Source organism: Rousettus aegyptiacus, unplaced genomic scaffold (genome assembly GCF_014176215.1).
Source record: "Rousettus aegyptiacus isolate mRouAeg1 unplaced genomic scaffold, mRouAeg1.p scaffold_m13_p_8, whole genome shotgun sequence".
Taxonomy (NCBI): Eukaryota; Metazoa; Chordata; class Mammalia; order Chiroptera; family Pteropodidae; genus Rousettus; species Rousettus aegyptiacus.
The window spans coordinates 91,333,578-91,355,777 of NW_023416311.1; the positions used below are offsets into that span (position 1 = coordinate 91,333,578).

General features: G+C 32.8%; 1 protein-coding gene across 11 annotated transcripts in view; it reads left to right on the forward strand.

Annotated features, from left to right (window-relative positions):
- The window catches only part of CPLANE1 (ciliogenesis and planar polarity effector 1), an 87,501-nt gene that overhangs the window by 4,961 nt on the left and 60,340 nt on the right, over positions 1–22,200 (forward strand). For 10 of the 11 annotated variants that reach the window (XM_036225478.1, XM_036225479.1, XM_016142468.2 and 7 more), the window contains 16 exons: positions 760–895; positions 1,008–1,127; positions 1,716–1,948; positions 2,668–2,774; positions 3,711–3,867; positions 4,293–4,396; positions 5,707–5,889; positions 7,749–7,998; positions 8,165–8,320; positions 8,499–9,268; positions 9,795–10,003; positions 10,198–10,278; positions 12,763–12,927; positions 15,863–16,036; positions 19,295–19,523; positions 20,589–20,728. In XM_036225478.1, coding sequence (XP_036081371.1) covers positions 760–895; positions 1,008–1,127; positions 1,716–1,948; positions 2,668–2,774; positions 3,711–3,867; positions 4,293–4,396; positions 5,707–5,889; positions 7,749–7,998; positions 8,165–8,320; positions 8,499–9,268; positions 9,795–10,003; positions 10,198–10,278; positions 12,763–12,927; positions 15,863–16,036; positions 19,295–19,523; positions 20,589–20,728 — 3,214 coding nt within the window. The remainder of the gene's footprint in view (positions 1–759; positions 896–1,007; positions 1,128–1,715; positions 1,949–2,667; positions 2,775–3,710; positions 3,868–4,292; positions 4,397–5,706; positions 5,890–7,748; positions 7,999–8,164; positions 8,321–8,498; positions 9,269–9,794; positions 10,004–10,197; positions 10,279–12,762; positions 12,928–15,862; positions 16,037–19,294; positions 19,524–20,588; positions 20,729–22,200) is intronic. The other variant, XM_036225484.1, reaches the window with a different exon arrangement.

Here is a 22,200-nt window from a genome sequence, read left to right on the forward strand (position 1 = left end):
AATATATGGAATAAATTCTTCACCTTAGGGAAAGTGGGAAAACCTATAAAATCCTCTTAGAATTTATAATTAACAAAAATTTAAATTCAGTGTTTAGTATCATTTCTATGAGATATTTTACCTAATTTCCTCTTACCTAATTCAGAACAACATCTCTTGGTTCTGAATCATCTGGAGATCTTGTTAAAACAAGTCCTGGGCCCTACTCTCAGTTTCTGACTTAGTATGTCTGGGACAGGGTTGAAAAATTTGTATTTCTAACAGGGTCTGAAGTGTTGCTGATGCTGCTGGTAACTTAGAAAGCCACTGCCTTAAAATGTATGAAAACAAGGTTAATTCAAAACAGCATACTTTTTCTAGATAATAAAATGATCGGAGCCATGGATTACAGAAGCCATATTATTTTAATCTAACTTATTTAAAACTTACCCATACTACTCACTGTTCAAATCGATGAGATTAAACAGTAGAATTCAGTTTTGGCAAGCAGAATAGGAAGACTTTCCCATAGTTTTAAACTTTAAAGAAATCTAAGTTACAATCATTAGGTCATCTTACCACGCAATTCTAATAAGAGGTTTTTAATATTGAAAATCTTCAGGTTACCTAATCAACTTTATTGTTAATTTTATAATTTGTGATACAAATGTATAATCTTTCTTAAATGTCACTGTTTGCCTTTCTGGGATAATTTTTTTAGATGAAAGTTTGAATTAACTTCTGGCACCTCATAAGTCTCTCACATATTTCTTCTCTTAGGAAAATGAAGCTGTTTTTCTTTTGGATGGTAAATTCATAAATGAAATTAATTTGCTATCAGGAAGGACAAAGAAGAAAATTCCTAGTCTGCAGCCTTTGTTGAAGGATGTTATTGTCCTAACAACATCCAGTAATGGTTAAGTACTACTGACATTTCAAAAGGCTAGATTAACTGAATTTTGACATAATTTGGGTAGTATTAAGGGAAGTATTAGATCGTAAGTGTTGCATTTCTATTTTGGAAACAGATGCCTGGCTGGCTGGGGTACTCACTACAGGGGAGCTTTTCCTTTGGAACAAAGATCAAGATTGTTTGAAAACTATACAAGCAACTGAAAAGCCTAAGGAAATGATACAAGCTGCAATAGGTGAGAATTTATTTTGTACTTGTTAAATAAGAAAAGAGGATGAAACATTTTCCTATTACTATTTTAAAAATATCTCTGTATATATATATGTATTATATGTATTTTTTAAGCATTTTATTAGTTTCAAGTATACAGTACATTGGTTAGACATTTATCTAGTTTAAGAAACGATCCCCCCAATTACTGTATAACCCCTCTGGCTTACACCTAGCCATCACATTACTACTGACTGCATTCCCTATGCCGTACCCCTCTTCATCATGACCATCTCTCAGCTACTAATTTGTACTTCTTTAACTCTTCACAAAGTATGTATTTTTTGACGGTGTTTATTTGTGATACTTAGATTTATCTTGAAGAAGAAAAGTTGATTATGCCTGACATATCTGTGATAACAGTGGGTTCCTAATATCACATAAATATGTGATAAATATTACTTTTGTACTTCTACTATATTACTACTGCTTTAGTTTTACATCATGAATGGTAACATCATTTAGATTTCTTATTGTCAGAATAGATAAATTATATACTTTCTGGGGAGACTTCAGACTTTCTAGGTTTAATTACTTTTTTCTTTTTTTTTAGCAAGTGGTTTGAGATTGTATTTGTATGTGTCTGGAAATGGGAAAAGAGTTCTGCTTATAACTCTTTCTGGATACATATTTCTTTGGGAATATTTGGAGTTCAAGAATATCTTAACGTCTAAACACCCTTCGTTGATGGGCCAGTGGTCCCAGATTATACCTAAAGAATCAGCTCATTTGCCTTCCGCTGAAGATAAAGAAGCTGTAGTGCATGCTGTTTTTATAAAAAATGAGGTAAAATCCAAGTCAGACAGGGTGTTATAGAAGTTGATCTCAGGCTCTAGAACAGACACTATCTGTGAAACTATTGAGCAGAGTGTGTAATGGCATAGCTGTAGATCTTTAGTCATCATGTCACAGTAATTGTGAAGTTATTATGGAAAAGATTTTTATATTTTTTGGCCACATTTTAAAAAATGTTTATTAAATAGTTTGAACTTAGAACTTTCTCTTCTCTGATTTTACTTTTTTCTGGTTTTAAAATATAACTAGAATTGATGATATTAAGTAAGCCATTTAATTCCCAGGATATAATACATCATTAACTAAAAAACATTTTAAATAGCTTCATGGATGTATGGACCAAAATTTTATTATGCAATTCACTGTTAGAAGTTATTTTTTCAAGTTTTATTGTTTTTCTCTACTCCCCCCACCCCCATGGTAGTAGTGCCCTCATTGAAAAAATGTATAGCTATTTAAAAAAGAGAAAAATAAGTAAGAATCCTTCCAGTTATAGCCACAGTAAATGGCAGTGTTCTTAAGAAAATAAACTGCACCTTGATGTCCTATTTGGTAGATATGCCTCTGGCTCAGAAATAAATTGCTTAGTCTTTAGCTTAATGTTAAGAATAAAAATACAAGCAGGATCTCAATATGTTTTATTTACAATGAGAATATATTTTATATATCTTGATTTATTTTCAGATTAATTATGTTAAATTTATCTACAGTTATTTGGAGACTGCTGCCTGTGTTCATTTACTTTTTATTCTGAGGAACACCTAAAGTTAACATTTCTAGCAATTCGGTGGCATGAGAATGTATTTACACCTATAAGGTGAGATAAATGTTTCCTCCTTTCTTATTTTCTGTCCTTTTAAGACATTATGTGTTGGCCTATAAGTACATAAAAAGATTCATAGTAGAAATGAGAATTTCAACTGAGACTTTACAGATTTTTTCTTTCCGTAAATAATGTTCTATTTCTTCAGTTTTCATTTTTAAATGTTTAATCTAGAAAGGTTTTTTTTGCTTTTTTTTTCCTTCTTGGAAGTGAGAACACATAAAAGATATGACAGGCTATGGTCTTACTTGTCTTAAGACTAAAAAAAAAAACATTTTAGAAAGTAATTCAATTGAAATTTAGAAGGCACAGAACTTGAATTTACTACTATACCTTTTAAATGCTGAAATATTTTTTATTAAAAAATTCTAAAAAGCCCAATAAAATTGAATGCATTAAAAGCATACAATGCCTAAATAAGATTTACTAAAATCGTGTGAATTTTGGGGGTTGTTTTTCTTTGTTTATTTTACTTTTTTTATGTTAGCAATACCTTATTAACTTGTAATTTATATGAAGTAAAATAAACAAATCTTAAGTGTACAACTGGACTTTAATAAATATACATGTGTGTAACTATCCTCATATCAAGTATAGAACGAACATTGTCACTATCCTAAAAATCTCCTCTACCTATTTAATCCCTTTAAAAATGTTAGCAATAATATAGAAATATGTGTATCTAAACCATTAGTGGAAGCAGATGTATTTAGGGTTGGCTACAGATCATGGTATCATGGTATTACTAACAAAACTGATATTGAGCTTAATTGGTGACTCTTTTGTCACCTGGATAAAATTCCTGATTTGTTGCTAGGAGGCCCCCTAATATATGCACATGTACAAATTTAGTTGGATTCTTTAATTTTTTTGTAATGAAATTTAATTTAAAAGTTACTATACTACTTGTTTTCAATATTGCTTTCATAGTTCATTGCCATACTGTGTTCATTGGGCACAACAGGATTGCCTTCTGAATAGTCTAATTCCTAAATGTGAGTCGGTGAAGTCAAGAGGAGCTCTAATTTCTGCCTTTTCAAGAGATGGCCTTACCCTGGCAGTAACTCTTAATCAGAAAGACCCCAAGGTCAGTGAATGTATTCTGTCTTGGAAGTAACCTATAAAAGAGAGTTTAGTTCAGTTTTAAGGGTACCCCCCCCCAGAAGATTGTTTTTTCCCCTTAATATTACTTTACGTTCTTTAAATTGTTTTTCTTGATCCAGTTTATCATTGTTGATTGGTAAAATTAAATTAGCTGCCATAGTTTTCAAAACTTGGCCTTCAGAAGCGAAAAGAGGGTAAGGGTAAAGGAAGAAGGAAGGGCAGTATGGTAACTTATGTTTTTAAGATGTATAAAAAAAAGAGTTATGGGTTGTCAAAATTGTTTTGCCAGTTGGGAAAGACCCCGGGATAGTTTACTGATATAATAGATCTCTAGGTTTCCAGAATTATAAGTAATGGTTAAAGTAAAATAATTTTCACGCTTTCGTTGTCTCTTTTTTTTCTTTCTAGGCAACTCAGGTATTATTTATAAACACACTAAATTTTGTTACTCTCTGTGGTAGCCTTAAAGGATGTAGCAATAAGAATCCTGTGGTTCCAGCTACACTCATCAGGTAAGAACTCTTTTGTATTTCAAAATGATGTTTTTATTTTCTTTTCCAACAGTTTGGTAAGATTAAGGCTCTGATAATTCAATAACTATTGAAATACATATTTAGATAGGTAATACAACTTTCAGCATTTATGCTTGCTAAGTCCTAAAAATTGCTTTATATGAGGAAAGACCTAAATACTTTCAGGAAGGGTCTGGTAGGGTAGAAGATAAGTGAACATATTTCTTTTGTTTTATTTCTTTCTATGTCATCTTAGGAGGAGTAGAATCATGACTGGATAGAAAAATATTGGGCTTAATTGGAGAGGTTGAAAGGAAAAAACCTGGACTGGGAAGACCATTATTTACTCAGAGAGGCAGAGATGTTTATAGTCTTTTAAACAAAGTTGGCATTCTTCCCTATGAGCCAATAGCAACATAAGGTGATTTTTAGAATGCACGTGAACTGCCACTAGGACCTATGTGGGAATATAGTGTAGGAAGATTTCCTCTTGGACCTTCTAATTTCCTTTTCTGAACACTTTCTATGCTATTCTCTGAATTTCCAATTTTCAGGTCAATCCAGCCTTGCCTTTTCATTTTTCTTTCCTCCTAAAAGTTCCTTTTGAAAAGTATTGCAGTTCAGCATTTTTTTTTTTTTTTGACTTAGGGTGTCCATCATTTACATGAGGAGGAGCTACTTTTTTGTCTCTATGAAATATATTATCAGATAGTTAAGGAGTTAAGGACTAGTAACACTAGCTTTGTGAAGAGGGAGGCCTGCCACTGAGTCGAACTCAAGCAGGCTGCAGAGAGGACAGGCATGGTGTTGACGTTTAAATCTATCAGTAGATGTTAGTCGTGGACACCTGTAGGATTAAAAGTTGTTCTGATTAAAATGTGAGTGACTAAAAAGCTTAACTTTTTTTTCCTTTTTTTAAAACTTATTTAAATTAATTTAAAGTATACCATACATTGGTTAAACATCTATATAGTTCATAAAACAATCCCAATTGCTCCCTCCCTTTCCTGACCCTCCACCTAGCCAACATACTAATGTTAACTGTGTTCCCTATGCCGTGCTCCCCAGAAGCTTAACTCTTTTAGGGAGTATTTTCATTTTATAATTTGCTTATGAATCTAAATTTCTAATTGTATGTTGTATGGAATAGGTGTTAATGAGCAAAATTTCTTTTTCTGGGAAGTGAAGTGCATGAAGTATGTGTGTCAGTTGCCTGCTATTCATTCTGTTGCTTTTCTTTTTGAAGTGTTTCATTCCTGCTTGGCTACTATGAGAGTCCTTTCTGAACATATTGTCTTGTTTTTTTCTAGGTCCTACTGGGTAGGTGATATCAGCTGGACACATGATAGTCTTTTTCTGGCTTGTATGTTAAAACGTGGCTCCCTGGTTTTATTGACTTGCCAGGGTGAATTGCTAACATTAATTACATTTGGCTGCTCTGTAGAATTTGGGCCAGCAGAATTTATTCCTCTTCACCCACTAATAACATATAGGTGAGACATTTAAATTGTTAATTTGTTTATAGAAGTTTTTCTTTTGGTATTACTGTACTGTGTTGTTTTTTTATATATATAATTTCATCTTTCAAATTGTCTTATTCTTTCTTTGAGTTGTCATCTTAATATCTGTTTCCTATTTATAGTTTTTTCTATTTTTTTTTTTTTTGTGGCTTAATCCTGGTGAAAATTTGACATTGTGACTATGTAAGTATAAGTTATTTAAATACTGCATTAAAAATTAATTTTCTTTTATATAAAAGTCAATAAAATCATGATATGTACTTCAGTGTGTTAACAGAGCACTTAGGTAAATTAACTCAAAATTAAGTCGGCAGTTGGATTTATCTACTTTTTTCCCAAGGGTTTGAAGACTTTAGAATTTATTCCTATTTTAATTTTTAATTTTGAGATGGGGTAGCAGTTTGGCTTTGGAGTCAGATCAAAATTCGAATCTTGGTTTTTCTACTCGTTAGTTGTATGACTTTGGGTAAGTTATTCTTTAAGCTTCTATTTCATTTACTGTGAGTGAAGATGATAAAGGATCAAGGGAATGAAGGAAGATAATTATAAGTCACTTAGCACAGTTCTGGAATAAAATTAGTGCTTAGTAAAGGTTCGTTGTTCCTGACGTTGCTGTTGTACATGGCTAGACATATACACTCAGCTGTTTGCAAAGCAAAAAATTGGAAAATACCTTTGAAATTCATCCAATCCCTTTGCTTTACAGAGAGGAAACTGAAAAGGGCTATGTCCTTGATTATATTTAGCAAAAAGTGATGCTTAATTTTTAGCAGTAGAAAACTCCAGTGGAAAAAATTTTCATTTCCTGAAGTGAAAGTATTTTTTCCTTATTTTTTATGGTCTTATTCATAACTGACTAGAATTTCCTGCCATTCTCTTTAAAATTAACATTTGGGGCCTTTCGAAATGGATTGCTTTTTCTGTTAGCAGTTGTAATACATATTTTAAAAAATGTGAAAATCAAATATTATGAAACTAAATAATGTAGAAAGTGAAAGACTTGTAATCCTATTCCTCAGAGATAGCAATTAACATTTTAATATGTTGTCCTCTAAAAATTAATACATTTGTAATAATAGTTTTTCTAAAACAAAATATATGACATAGAATGTTTTCTATTTTGTTTTTTTGGTTTAACAGTATATCTGTTACATATTTCCATCAAGTCATTTTTAATGGTTTTGTAGATTTGCATGGTGTATACATTCTGTAACCAGTCTCCCATTGTTGACCATTTGCCTAAAATCTGTATTTGAATAGTTCCCTAACCAAAAAATTATATTTTGATAATTTGTCCTCTTTGTATTTATAAAGCCGCAAAGTTACTAAGCAGCAATATTAAGTAATCAGAGTTAGGTATACCACCACAACAATAAATAAGTTAATTTATATGGAAACTCAGTCAGTTAATTTTAAACTACCAAAATTTTACTCACCACCATCTTCTCCAAATGTTCTCAGTTTCTTTTCTTTCTTTTCCTTAACACATGTAATCATAGCTCATAATTACTATAAATATATTTAAATACATGGTAAGAAGGAAAGCTAATTTCAATAGCAAACATGAATTGTCTTAAATTCTTTTATGAAATAGTTTTAGAAAACTAGATTAGAAAAATAGAGTAAATATCACAATTCAGGGAAAACTAAAAAAAATATAAACTATATATTGTTTATGTTTTCTTTATAAGTATGTACACATTTAATATTTTGCATTTAATGTGTTTGCCTTTTCATCATTCTGTAACTTTTAATTGTTTTGCTTTTTCTTTGGAATAATGTTTTTTTAAGATTTTTAAAACTAATTTTGAATTTCGATGTTTGTTTGCCAGACCACAGCAGTTTACATTTCAAGATTCAAATAATTCTGTAGATTCATCAGCTTCTGATAGTGACCCTATGAGACAGAGATTTTCTGTAAAAGCACACTCACGGTTACCCTACCTCATTATTTCTGATGGATACATGGTCACAACCCTTCGATTTCATGATAACCTGTCTCCATCAGTACTTATGAGATCCCTTCTACTTGATTCAACCCAGAGGCTTGAGAAAACATACCAAAGTGTGCTGTTGTCTAAGGTATAGTGCTTTTTAGTATCATTCGTAAAAGTTCTTATTTTTTCAAATTTAAAACTATATTGACGGTAATGACTTTGTATACAGTTATCTATAGAATTTTTAATTGCTTATAATAAAATTATGGATAACGATTTTGCTCTTGGAAATCTCATCTTTTCTTCTTTAGCCAAAAGGTAAAGGTCTGAACTTGCGATCACTGGATTCCCTAAGGTCAAGCCTGTTAAAACACCAAGGAAATGAAAGTTCAGCTGATTCTTCTGTCCCAAGATTCTTGCAGGTAGAAGAAACAATAAAGTTAAGTGAAAAAACAACAGATTTGCAGGTACTTAATAGTGGTGTTTTATTCACTTTGAACAGTTAATGTACCGACTATATTCCAAGACATGTATTTTGTTTTGTTTTTCTCTTCTTAAAGGAAGAGAAATTTGAGAACACCAAAGTAATTCTACTTGTAAGGTATTAAATGGCATTCAGTATAATTTTTTTCACTTATGTTTTAGGATTTTGAAGCAGAAGAAACTAATGAAGGCATACAGTGTCCAAACAACTTATTCTCTTTTCGGAACCAAAAAAGTGATCCGTTGTTTAGTAGTGCCAAGGAGGGAAAGTTGGAATTTGCATCTATGTTTGATACGCTACATGCGAAGGATAATACTGAGGAGACAGACAGAACCGTTACAGAACTACATTCTATCCAGAAAAATCTCCTTGCAGCATGGACTATAGGAATTTCAAAAAGTGTGACAGAAAGAAATTCAATGTTAAATTACACGGTAGTTTGTATCACTCATTTTTTCTATATTCTTCAATTTATAAAATGTCCTTTCCCCAAACTTGATCTTTTTTTAAGCACGAGCCCAAGATATAATGTATGGGTACTTTGTATCTTTCAACTGTTTCATCAATTTTTAACAATTCAGTATTGGGATATGAGATACAAGCAAGATGTGGGACATTTGGTAAAGCTGACCTCAAATACTATAACACTTTTGCTGACTCAGCAACAGCGGGGTCATTTATTCTCAGAGAGGCTTTTAGCCTGTTTTCATTTACTCAGAATGGTAGCTGATAATTTAAATGGCATATACAATCTCCACCCTGAAGTTATTTCAGCATCAACTGATGGAAGTAGAACAACAAATCAAGACTCATTGGTGGTACCCATTTTTCAAATATTTCAAGATAGTGGTTCACAGGCAAATTGGTCTTGGAACTCATCTTTCAAGATTCGTCCTCAAGGAGTAAATCTTGTTCAACAGCCAGGACACAGGTATAAATTACTTTAATATTAGCATACCATCAGCATTGTAGAATTTTTCTTTTTAAAAAATTGATATATAATTCCCATACTATACAATTCAACATTTTAGTGTGCAGTTCAGTAATTTTTAGTCACAAGGTTGTAGAAATATTAGCACTAATTCCAGAATATTTTTATCACCCTAAAAAGAAGCCTTGTATCCATTACCACTCAGCATTATAGACTTTATTTTATCTAAATATTTTGGACTTGTGCCAAATGTTAATTAACAGGTATATTTTATTAGTCTTGGGCAATAAGGATACTATTGAAAAATTTTGATTTAGGTAAGTACTATAGAAAAATGACCACAGGTACATAATGCATTTATGAAGATTTTACAAATATGTATTTTTTCGATTAGTGAACTTCGTGCTATATTTAAATCTGATCAGTTTGTATATATTATTACGTCATTGAAGAATACAAGCAGAGAAAGGCTAAGTAGGAGGCTATACTCATTATCCCTCGTCTGATTACCTAATTTTGTGTATAGATTGATTGTTCTCTGGAGAGTACTGTATGAAAAAACTTTATGGTATCAAACGCAATTAAGTCAAAGAGTTCCTGAAGGTGACCAACAGTTAACTGAAAAGATGACACATGAAGCATCTACTGTCAAGTCCCTGCTATGTCATATACAGGCTAACTTACAGACTGTCGAAGTTTGCTTGAACAAAACCTTAGAGCTTAAATCTATCAATGGTCAGTATCTCATCAACAATTTCTAACCCCATGAATAAGTGAAATAGTAACGGGGCTTTGATTTATTAATTGGTTGCGATTACTTGTTTTTCAAAATAATATCTGGCTGAGCTGTATCCACTAAATTTTAAAACATAAATTTTTATAAAGTAATGTAATTAGCCATAACTAATTTTTGGTTAAAAACTTTACAGGTGAAGAATGTTTCCTATTAGGATCATATGAAAAGTCTGTTCAGCTGTGGAAGAAAGCTCTACAAGAAACTCAAGAGAATGGTAGGGGAGTGTTAAAAAATAATATTTGCCATATATTGGTAAAAACATATTTTAGCATTCTATAGAGCTTAATAATTCCAAATTTCCGAGTGCTCATAATGTCTTAATGCTCAAATAGAATACATATCGGAGGCACCTTGACTATCAGAAACACTTAAAAATTGTCTTGGAATTTGTAGAACAAGAATTTTTCTGTTATCTACAGATAAGTCTCCTGTCCTTTTTTTTGGTTATTGATGGAAACTGATTGATTTTGATAGGTAAAAAATAAGATTTTGATCCTAAATAAAAGATTTTTTTTTTTTTGTCCTTAGAGGGACTGAAAGTATCTAACTGAGAAAGTATGAGTCAAATGTTTTACCACCTTTTATAGACCTAGAGAAACATGGAGCTAAGGCTCTCTGCCTTTAAGTAATTCAACTTCAAGTTATTGTGAGTTAAACTTATTGTTGAGTTAAATATGGGATACCATGGAGCTTTTGATGAAAATATAAGGATATGAGTCTAGAAACTGGTGATAACTTTTATGATAACAGGGCTGAGGATGTGGGAAAGTTGACAGATTCTGAAATGGTGACCTTGGCACTAGCTCTAACTGCAGCTACTACATGGTCAGGTTTGGCCAATTTTTAAACATATTTTCTGACGGCTGTAACTTTGTCTGTTTCATTTATTCTCTACTTAACCAGTATTTATTGAGGGCCTGCTATGTGCTTAGTACCATATTAGGCACTAGGAATAACTAAAACAGCTTTACCCTCAAGTTGCCCACAGTCCACAGGAGAGATTGCATAAACAACCAGCACTTTTCTCATTATGTTGTATGGTAGGTGCTGGGGAGGCACAGAGGAGCGTTTTACACAGTCTGAGGCTGGAGTGCAAGCACCAGTCTAGGAAAAACCTAGAGGAGTTGACATTTAAAATGGAGTAGAAATTGGCCAGTTAAAGTAGTGGGAATGGCTTAACAGAAGATATAGCATTCCAGAAGCAAAAAGGCATGAGAAACTATGACAGTTTGGTAAACTGCAAGAAGTTTAACAGAAGTAGATTATATGGCAAATATATATAATATTAGGGATAGGGTGGTGAGAGGTGGATAGAGAACAGATGATAAAGTGACATAGTGTATTCAGTGCCAAGGGATTAAGATTTTATCCTGAAGACAGTGGGATCAATTAAGATACTTTAGGTAGGAAAAACTTTTTAAATAAATACAGGTCATTTGGAAAGATCACTTTGGTACAATGTGGAGAGTCATTTGTAGGAGTGTGGTGTAGAGATGTGGCTTTTATTTAAAAACAAGGAAACTAGTTGAGATCCTGAACCAAATTCATGTCAAGAGCACTGGAGAACAAAGGTCATGTCTGGCAGTTACATAGTAGGTTCGATCACTTGGACTTGTGACTGAGTAGCTCTGGAGAAAGAAGCCTGATGTAGTTCTCAGATTTGGGGATTGTTCAACTAAATGAAACAGTGGTCTTTAAGATGAGAAGTTATGATGGAGAAGAGTTTTCATAATGACCTCCATTGTGGGCCTTTTCATTTAATTTCATTTCCACCGTGTCCATTAGGAATTACTTTCAGTCTCTGTTACTAGAAGTAACAGTGACTTCAACAAGAGAGAAGTTTCCCTTTCTTATGAAAAGAGGCCAGAAGTTGACAGTCTGAGGCCGATTTGGTGTGTCTGTGGTCTCAAGGACCCACACTCCTTTAGTTTTTCTGCTGTCATCTTTAGTGCATTGCTTCCAATCTTAAGGCCATCCTATGAATTAAGATGGGTGCTGGAGCTGCAGCCATCACATCCATATTCTAGATAGCAGAAAGCAGGAAGGGCAAGAAAGCTTACACTTCCTAGCTGAGTTTAAGCAGCTTTTCTGGAAGTTCTACACAGTATTATCTCTTGATTCAGAACATAGTCATATTTTCACATGGCCGCATCTAGTGAGAAATTGTGATCTAGGTGCATTGTAATCCCAAATAAAGTTAAAATTCTTTTACTCAAGAAGAAGATAAGGGACAGGTAACCAGCAGTCTCAGTCCTAAACACCCTTTAGATATTGGAAGGTGGTGGTCGGGAACTCCTCCTGTTTTATTGAATAGTGTTTCTTCTTTGGCAAGTCTCTTACCATCTGTTTGATACATGTATGGTTTCTTGTGTGTTTTTTAAACAATGTTCTCTCCCGTGTCATACTATGTGTACTGGAGACAGATATTAGTGGACCTCAGTGCTGAGATGAGGATTTATAGCTCTCTCTATGGGTAAAATCTTAGTCATCTTAGGACCTGATGAAAGAAAACTGTTCAGAACTTGAAAAAGAACAAAGTATTTTTCACCTGTTTTTTAAAACTTTCATTGAAGTGTAAAACAAGTACAAAAAAATTCACATGAACTTTTTGATGAATCTTTATAAACTGAACACCCAAATCAAGAACATTATTTTGCTAATGTGTTTTTAATGTAAGCTTGCTTCTTTCTGATTTAAGGAGGAAGAAGGACATGTTTTCTTCAGATACGCTATTATCTTTCTCTTTTATACTGCCATCTCTATAGCTATAATTTGAATGATGCTCAAGGATTGTGTGATCACCTAGTAAGAGAAGTATTGAGATGGTCCCACTTACCTGTAAAAGAAAATGAAGATAGTTCAGGTATGCTTTTCAAAAATCAGTATATTTAATTGTATTAATTTGTATTTATAGGTTTAGATATGCAATTGCTTATACATAAAAGTCAGTTCTGCCTTATTATGGTCAGTTTTGGACTGACTTCTTCTCAATAGTAAGAACCATTTAAAAAAAAAAATCTTTGGATTTCAAGGACTTAGCAGTGATTGCCTGCCGAACTGATATGGTTATTTCTCACAGCCGTATCTGTTAGATATAACATTAGGTACTCAAGTATTTTTCCTTAATATATTTATATCTGTTGCTTAAGGTGGTTTAGTAAAGTGATGAAAATTACTTAGGTATTCGAGTCTTTTTAAAAATCTGAGTCTGCAGAGTATCTAGATTGACATTTTTAAGAGCTATGTTTGAATTAAGCAATAACCAGAGGGATACATGTATATGAGCACATACTGTAATTATAATGGTTATAGGATCATAGACCATTAGATGTATACTATACATATGAATGTGTCTGAAAGGTTCAGTATATCAGAACTTTCTAAATGGAGTCCATGCCAACTAAGTTTTATATGGTTTCAACCATTGTTTATAGATTTCTCACTTTCTGATTTTTATCTTTTTAAATTTTTGTGTTCAATATGGAAATAATACATGTTCGTTTTAGACAATGTTGAAAATATGGAAAAGTACAAAGAAAAATATACATTTACACATGTATGTCATTAGAGCTGTATATTGTTTTGTAATCTTTTGAAATTTTATATTATGAATATTTTACAATGCAAATAATCATTTTTAAAAACCCATTAAATCTTATCCTCATTATTGTACATTTTAGGTTGTTGCCACCTGTTTACTGTTTTAAATAATACTGCAGTAAATATGAATTTCTGTGAGCATCAATAATAATGTCTTTAGCATAGATTTCTAGAAATGAGGTGTCTGGATCAAAAGAATCCAGTTTTAAGACTTTTGATGCCCAGTGTCAAATTGCCCTCCAGAAAGTTCATCAGCTGTGTATGAGTGATAGACTTTTATGTGTGATTTTTTAATGGATTGGATAGTCTTCATTTTTTTTAACAATATTGTCATTACATGATTTAACTTTCAAGATAAATTGAACCTATAGTAATGTATTTGCTTTAATTTTTAATGATGATTGTTTAGAATATATTAAATATATTTCTACTGGATCAGGGTCTCTAAGATTAACCCCCAAGTTCAGTGAATTCACAGGGAGGACACACAGGACTCAGATGGTTTTACTCATGGCTATGATTTATTAACAATGAAAGGATACAAAGCCAAATAGCAAAGGGAAAAGGTGCATGAGGTGGAGTCCAGAGGAAATCAGGCACAAGCTTCCAAGAATCCTTTCTTAGTGGATTCACACAGGACGTACTTAATTCCTCCAGCCTCAAGTTGTGGCGGTGCATGAGATGTCTGCTAGGGAGTCTCATTAGAGATTTAGTGCCCAGGGCTTTTAATTGGAGCTGGTCACATAGACCCTTTCTGTCTAGCCCATACCAGAATTCCATACTCTTAGAAGGAAAGCAGTTGTTCATTATAAACCGCATTGTTTGTACAAAACAGATTCAGTGAGCCACTGTCAGCAGTTAAGGCGGTGAGAATCCTCCCAAGATCCAAGCTCCCACATGCCAGCTGAGGGTCATCCTTCTAAGCAGGCCTTTAAAGTAGTCAAGCCTGATTTGTTACCTTTCTTGCACACTTACCTTACTTAATCATTATATAGTGTTTTTTTGCAAAAGGTTGCCATCATTAACATCAACACTACCATATATAGAATTACATTTTCAAATTTTTTTACTTCTGAATTGATGCAGTTTTACTCTGCAACCATATCTTTTAGCATCAGCTTGCTCCCTATTTAAGGGGCTTATTTCTGAGTTTCGCATGATTAAGGTTACTGGAAATCTTGCCTTTGTATAATTCCTAAAGTAAGTTTTACCCAGGATAAAACATTTTTACCCATGTATTTTTAACTTTAATGTGAAGAAATAGTATGATTTTTAAAAATTTTTAGTGACTGAATGAAAAATACTGCTCAAAGGCTAATAAATTTTTCTAAAGATTCTATATGTGTATAATTTATTAATAGTTCTGATTGCCTGCTATATGAGAGGAGGAGTGGTAGGTGCTAGGCTATATAATGACAAGATGTAAATGGTCCATACACGTACAGAACTAATGACTTGGGAAAGGAAGATATTTTGCTATTGTGGGGGCCATAAATTTCATAAAAATTCATGTTAACTTAGTATTTATATATTTAATAGTTTTTAACTATTTCAGATTTCTGAATGCTAATTTAGATTTTGGGATTCTCAAATAGAGATGATACATGTTTGCTCCTGTTAGTTTATATCAGAATTGCCCTACGAATCGTGATGTAAATCAATCCCTCACCTTCTCTCTCCACCACACATTCCTTCTGTCCCATCCTCTCAAAAGAATCTTTTAGTGAGCCAGTTCTGCTAATGGAAGTATATCATAATTTCCAAATCTAATGGTATAGAAAAAAGCATTAAGAATGAGTGCTTTGGTGCTTTTTAGAATATCTTCGTTGTAAGCCCTGTGTCCTTCATCAAAGAAAAAAAAATGGAAAGGGAAGAAAGAAGGGAAAATAAAATACTATGCTTGCAAGTTCATCTGGATTGTTTTGTATAGATTTTTCCATGTTCTTAAATAAAACTAGTAACTTAGTCATAAACAGTTCCTAAGTGTATGTGCTCATACTTATGAACTAATTATTTTTGTTCTATTGTCTTCAAGAGGTATAGACACCTATTATATATTAGCTTGTACAGGCCACGGGTGCTCACAAAATAATTTTAATTGTAATTTCCTTCTTGTGTAATGTTGGGATCTTAAAAAACATTATTCTTTTTTGCTAACTTAATCAGACTCTCCTTTGGTCATTTGCGGTATCCCTTAGCTCCTGAGAAGCCTCCCGGGGAGTTTGGAATGACTGGAGATATTCATCCTGAGGCTGCAGTGAGGGTTATCCGGTCCATGGCTCGGTTCATGGCTGCCTACTTCACCAATGAACTGCTTTGCATTTTGCCACCTCACAATGTGAATGTACTTCCTCCCCTTCATATTAAAACAGGTAATATAGTAAACACCTTGTTTTCACTTAATATTTAAAATCATATTGCACAGTGATCATTATTTTTTAGAAATAATACTGTTAGCTCAGTGCCTGACACATGGGAGATGCTTAGTGCCCATTTGTGAATGAATAAAATCTGAGAAAGGTAATTGCTTGGATTTTTATCAAATATGGATTTTTAATCCCAAATTTTGGACAGATTGGTACTTACAAAGTATTCATGTTTAAAGTAAGAGTTGCTATCTTTATATAAAAATGGAAATGTAACAAATTTTGAGTACGTTAATTTAGAACTTAATTTTATGTGGATGATTTACTTTGTTCTATTAATTATTTCATTAATAAGATTTAAAAAGTCCTATAATGTGCTGGATAACTGTCCTGCCCTTATGGAGATAAACATGTATACAAATTTCTGTGATATTAATGCTGCTAATTTTTATTAAGTGCCTGCTATGAGACAAGCAGTGTTCTAGGTGCTGGAAACATACTAGCTTGCACCATAAAAAATTAATAATATGAAAACATCTGTAGTTGTTTCATTTTGATGCATGAAACAGACTTATCCTAACTGCCAAGAACAGATAAAAAAGCTATTCTTTTATGGGATTTATATTTAAACATTGAAACAGAAAATTAAATAAGTGAATATATAAATGGGTATATCAAATGGTCATAATCATTATGCAGAGAACTAAAATAGAGTAATGCATTGTAACTGAGTGTCTGTTTCAGATAGTGAATTTAGGAGCACTCTGAGAGGGCAGCCTTAAGCTGAATTGTTAATGATGACAATGAGTCAGGACTTACAGCATTCTAAACTGAGCTTATGCAAAAGCCCCAGAGCAAGGACAAATTTGATGTGTTTGAGAAACTGAAAGACTGGTGTGGCTGGAGCATAGTGGATGAGGTGGAGAGAGATAGGAGTCAGAGAGAGAGACAGGGACCAGATATTGTAAGCCAGATTCTATTGTGAATACAATGGGAAGTTTACTGGAGGGCTTTAAGCAGGAAATAATATGAACTGATAAATATGAACAAGTCATACATAGGTTAGAGTAGTATAAGATATAATGGAATTAGAAGTTTAATAAAGGTAGCAACAAGTGGTTAGCAAATTTAATCATTCATGGAACCATGGATTTTGAACTGTGTGTTCAGTTCTGTCCTGTAATTAATTGTCTCAGGATGTGGATAGGAGCGGAGGACGGTCTGTCCACAACTACTTGGATGCTTCAACAGTAGTGTTAATCTCTAGTCTCACCTCGTGTTCTAGAGGAGGTTCTGGTCCCTAGAAAGTCATGTATGGGAGGTAAAATCAGAAGGGAAGTTGTCTAGTGGTTCCTATTCTAGCAGGACCCTGCTTCCCTGGGGAAGAATTGGTTCTGACCTGATTATGGCTTCTCTTAGGGTGCTGTTGTGAACAGAGAAAAGGTGCCCATTTTCTTCCAGGACCTGGCTGTTCCCCTATCCCTCTCTACCATATCCTAACTCAGGTTTAGGGGTGTTCCTTGCCTTTTCTCTTGGAGAACAGCCTTTGCTCCTTTCGCTCACCTTTATGCTTTCGTCTGACTAAGACTCTCAAATGTGTAATACTTATTTCCTTATGCATTTGACACAACTGATTACAGTGGCTTTATATTTAAGCTCTTTTTTTGTCACAACCTAGGTATTTATCACTTGTGTTCCCTATTTTTCATAGTAATGTTTCTGACAACAAATTGTATCCTTAAATCATTTTATTTAAGAAAAGAAATAGTACTCCATTTTAGAAAATCTAAAAAAAAAAAAAAAAAAAGGTAAAATCTTGGTACTTAGAAACTTGTCTCAATGTCTTATCTTTTCTGTCCTAGAGTAATAGGAGTTTTGCTGTTTGCTCATGATCTTTATCTTTACAGATCGCTTTATATATTTAAGGAAGACATCTTTATCACACTCTAGAAAGAGATGTGATAGAATTATTGTTTTTGGACAGATTAATGAACATTCATAAAAGCTTAGAGATACGCCTTTTTATTCCCTTTGTAAATAGCTTCACAGTGAGAGGATAGAATATGAGAGAAGGTTTTGTGTTCTCTTCCTATGCCCAAGATTGTGATTACTGAAAATTTAAATATCTGAAACTTTGTATATATTGTTTAATTTCTTTAATATCTTGAAAAATGATATCAGAAGTCTTGACTTAGACTACACATTTCATGTTAATCAGAACTAGTAGCAGAATGAATGTATTGAAGATTTGAGATGCTTATTTGGTGTGCTTTTTACTCTATGAAAGCAGAAAGTTTTCCAGAAAATTAGATCAGTTTCTTTTAGTAGTACAGTGTGCTTTGCTCATAGTGAATAAAAAAGTAGGAAAATTTTAGTCAGTCTCCGGGCTCTTTGCCCCCACAAAATCAGATATTTAAGTGATAGACTAAGTTTTTTGTTTTTACCCAAATGTGTTTGTCAAAGAACTAATAAGATGTTAGTACTTGTTGTGGGCAGAGCCTGTGTAGGTCATATGCGAAACTAGTCATTTCAAGAAGCAGAAACCTATGTATACCATTTACAGATTTTATTTTGAAAATCTTAGCAAAGTATATTTAAAAAAAAATAACAGTTGCATCATATTTTAAAGTTGCTTATACAAGTTACTTTTAATAAGCTATAGAAGGCTGAGCATAAGGATATTACCTTTTGTATTTAATCCCAAGCCAGACTGAAATCTCATCATTTAGTCAGGATTATTGAAAACCACATATTTCTACTTAGAAACGCTAATATATTGAACACTTAATATACTTTAGTAGTACTTCTATAGTGCATGACAGTATGAGAAATGGAGAGTCAGGTAAAATGCAGTCTCTGCCCTCCTGATTTCATAATTTCATAGGAGAAATAGAAATGTATTTCAGGGCAGCCCAAAGGAATAAACTGTACACTGTGACCCAGTACATTTAAGTTTTTGTAGGTATGTTTATTTTACCTGACAGAAGTTTCATGAAACTTTTACCTTTATTTTGTGTAATGCACTCATACTGTCTCTCCTGTTTCTATTTCTACTCTGGCATTGGCTTCCTGGCCCATTAGTAAGGCACTTTCTTCAATGTTAAAATAACAAAACTATTCTAGGGTATGTTAAGTACTATTTTAGCACATTTTGTTTGTGTCTTCCTTGTGGTTTTGTGTAGAAAATACTGATTGAAGATATATGTACCCATGTAAAGTATGAGTTCTGACATATGTAATATCCATTTTCTTTAATTTACTCAGAGCAGAGCCTTCGATTTATTCCTCTGCAACACTCTAAGGTGGCCAGTGTTGTTAGAGAACAGCATCTTTCTAACGTGTGGACAGTTGAATATGCCCTTGAATTATTATTTATTGGTGGCCTGGTTCCAGAAGCCGTGTGGTTAACACATAAACTTGGAGACTGGAAGACATCTGTTTCAATTGGTCTGGCCTTTCAGCTGTTCTGTAAACTAGACAGCAGTTGCACAAGGTATGTGTTTTTAAGCAAACATAAATTAAGAAATAGTGTAATGGTATCTAAAGTATTTCTCTCGTTTATATATTTTGTGGAATTCTTAGTTCGGCATTATCCAGCGGAACTTTCTTCAGTCATGGAAATGTTCTTTATGTGCTGTTCAATATGAAAGCTGCTAGCCACGCATAGCTATTCAGCACTTGAAATGAGGCTAGTAAGACCAAAGAATTGAATTTTCAATTTAGTTTTAATTAAATTTAACTGGAAGATACTGTGTGGGATAGCTCAGCAGCTTATATTTTGTATTAAAACTTTTTTTAGGACATTTATTCGTTAATAGTGCCCTCAAAGGGCTTATAGTCAGTGGGAGAATTTATCTGAAATAGCATTTGACTTTTAAGCTAATCAAACTAATCTCTGTATATTAACTTTTCTGGATATTATGGTATTGCTGTGTCTTTTATATTCTTCGATTCAATAATTCAGCATATATTTACTTAAGTAACCTCTCTGTACCAAGCTCTATGCCAAGTGAATTAGTAGATATAAACTTAAATGGTATGTAGTTTCTGTGTTTAAGATGTATATAGTTTAATAGAGATGATAGGACAAAACATTATTATAATTTACATAGCATGGGAAGAAAAGTGCCAGAGATACAGTAGGGAAAGCAATCATATTAAGTGGGGGAAGGACAGGAAGTACTTAATGTAGGACATATCATTTGAGATGGGCATTGAAGGAAAGACAGGATCTTGACAAATTGAGTAGCTATAAGGAGAGAGAACATTCCAAACTTGAGCAAAGGCATATGGCAAAAATCAAGTTAGATTCAGTTTGGATAGAATATATTTGTAGGGAAGCAGTGTGGAATAAGGGTGGGAAGATATTTTAGTACCATAATCTTGGAGAGCCGTAATACTCTCCTTAATGCAGTATTTCCTTGATTATTTCTTTCCTAAATATAGTATGAATAAGGAAAGTGAATTTCACCGTTTCTTAAAATTTCATGGTTCTTGATGTGTAAATTTTTTTTTTTCAAAATTTGGATTCATTTTCATTAATTTGATATGTTTTCAGGTCCAAGAAAAAGGGTCAGAATCTACCATTAAATATGACTCCAGCACAGATTTTCCAGGAAAAACTTCAGTTTTTTTTAGGTCAGCCAGCCTCTTTGGAATCGAAAAATGAAATGGGTGCAAAATACAAACAATTTACAGGTATGTTATCTGCAAATTGTCTGATACATTTGTCAAGTTAATATAATCCACGTGGTATTTTGAAGAGCTTGTAAATACCCACAAATGTGTTAACACTTTTGAAGTAAAATTATCAAAAATAAAGCTATGTTATTCTTGACCATGGGAGCATCCTAAACTGATGCCAGCTCAAAACACAGTAGTCAATAACTGATATTTCATTTTCCATACATATCTTTTATACTAGTTTTATTTTGCTGCATTTGGATTACTTTTTTTCATAGTCATAAAATCATAGCATCTCATTTGTAGAAGGGTGCATAGAAGTATTTAGTTCAACTTTCATCTAGTGCATAAGTTATAGTTGGTTTTGTTTTCAATTTGAAAAGTTCAAAGTGCTATTACAAAATTAAAAATATAATATTACATAGAGTTACACAGGAGCCCTATAAATTTTTTTTTGTTTTATAGATGGAGTAATTTAGACAAAAAGTAATGAAATTCAAGATAAAACCAGAACTACTGTGGCACCCTTTGGTTTTATTAGTGCTTGTCTCCATTAAGTGAGATTCTAAATCTAGATTCCTATAACTTACTAATTATAACTTTTTTGGAAAGAATGTATAATACTTGGAAATCTGACTGAAAACTTTTTTGATGCTTTTTTGTCAAGTTTTCTTTAGTAAATGAAAAGATGATGTAACTATGTGAAAGTTGGTTTTGAAAAAAACTTAATATTTTGAAGTATGAACTTCTAGGTCTGGCAAGATGATCTAAACACTTTCCCACAATAAATTCATAGATAAAATGTGTTTCTAAATAAAATATAAAAATATACATTTAAAGGCTAAGCTTTAAAGAAATTAAGGAAAAGTTCCAGCATCAGAAATAAGGAGGACATAAAAACTCAATGGATTTCCACCCCTAGATGTTTACCTAAGAAAAATAAAAACATGGATCTACCCAAAGACATGTATGTGAATTTTCTTAGCTGCTTTTTTTATGATAGCCCAAAACTTGAAACAACCCAGATGACCACAACTTGTGAATGGATATACATATTGCAATATATCTGTACAATGAAATAATAAAAAAGAGCAAATCACTGATAACATGCAACAACATGGATGAATCACAGAACCATTATGCTGAATGAAAGAATTCAGAAACAAAGACTACATGCCGTGTGACATTTTAGTAAAGGCAGCACTATACGGACAAGGAACAGATGGTTGCCTGGGAGTAAAGGGAAAATTGACAACAAAGGGGTCTAAGAACTTTTTGGGAGTGATGGAAATGTTCTTACAGGGCTGTATAGATTTGTCAACTCATTAAACTGTATACTTTAAAAGGATGAATTTTAGTGTATGTGAATTAAACCGCAGTAAACCAACTTAAAAATGAAAAACTCAACAGATGGTTAATGAACTAGAAGATGAGTCTGAGTTCTAAAGTTAAATATATACATAATAGATATAAAGAAAAGGTGAAAA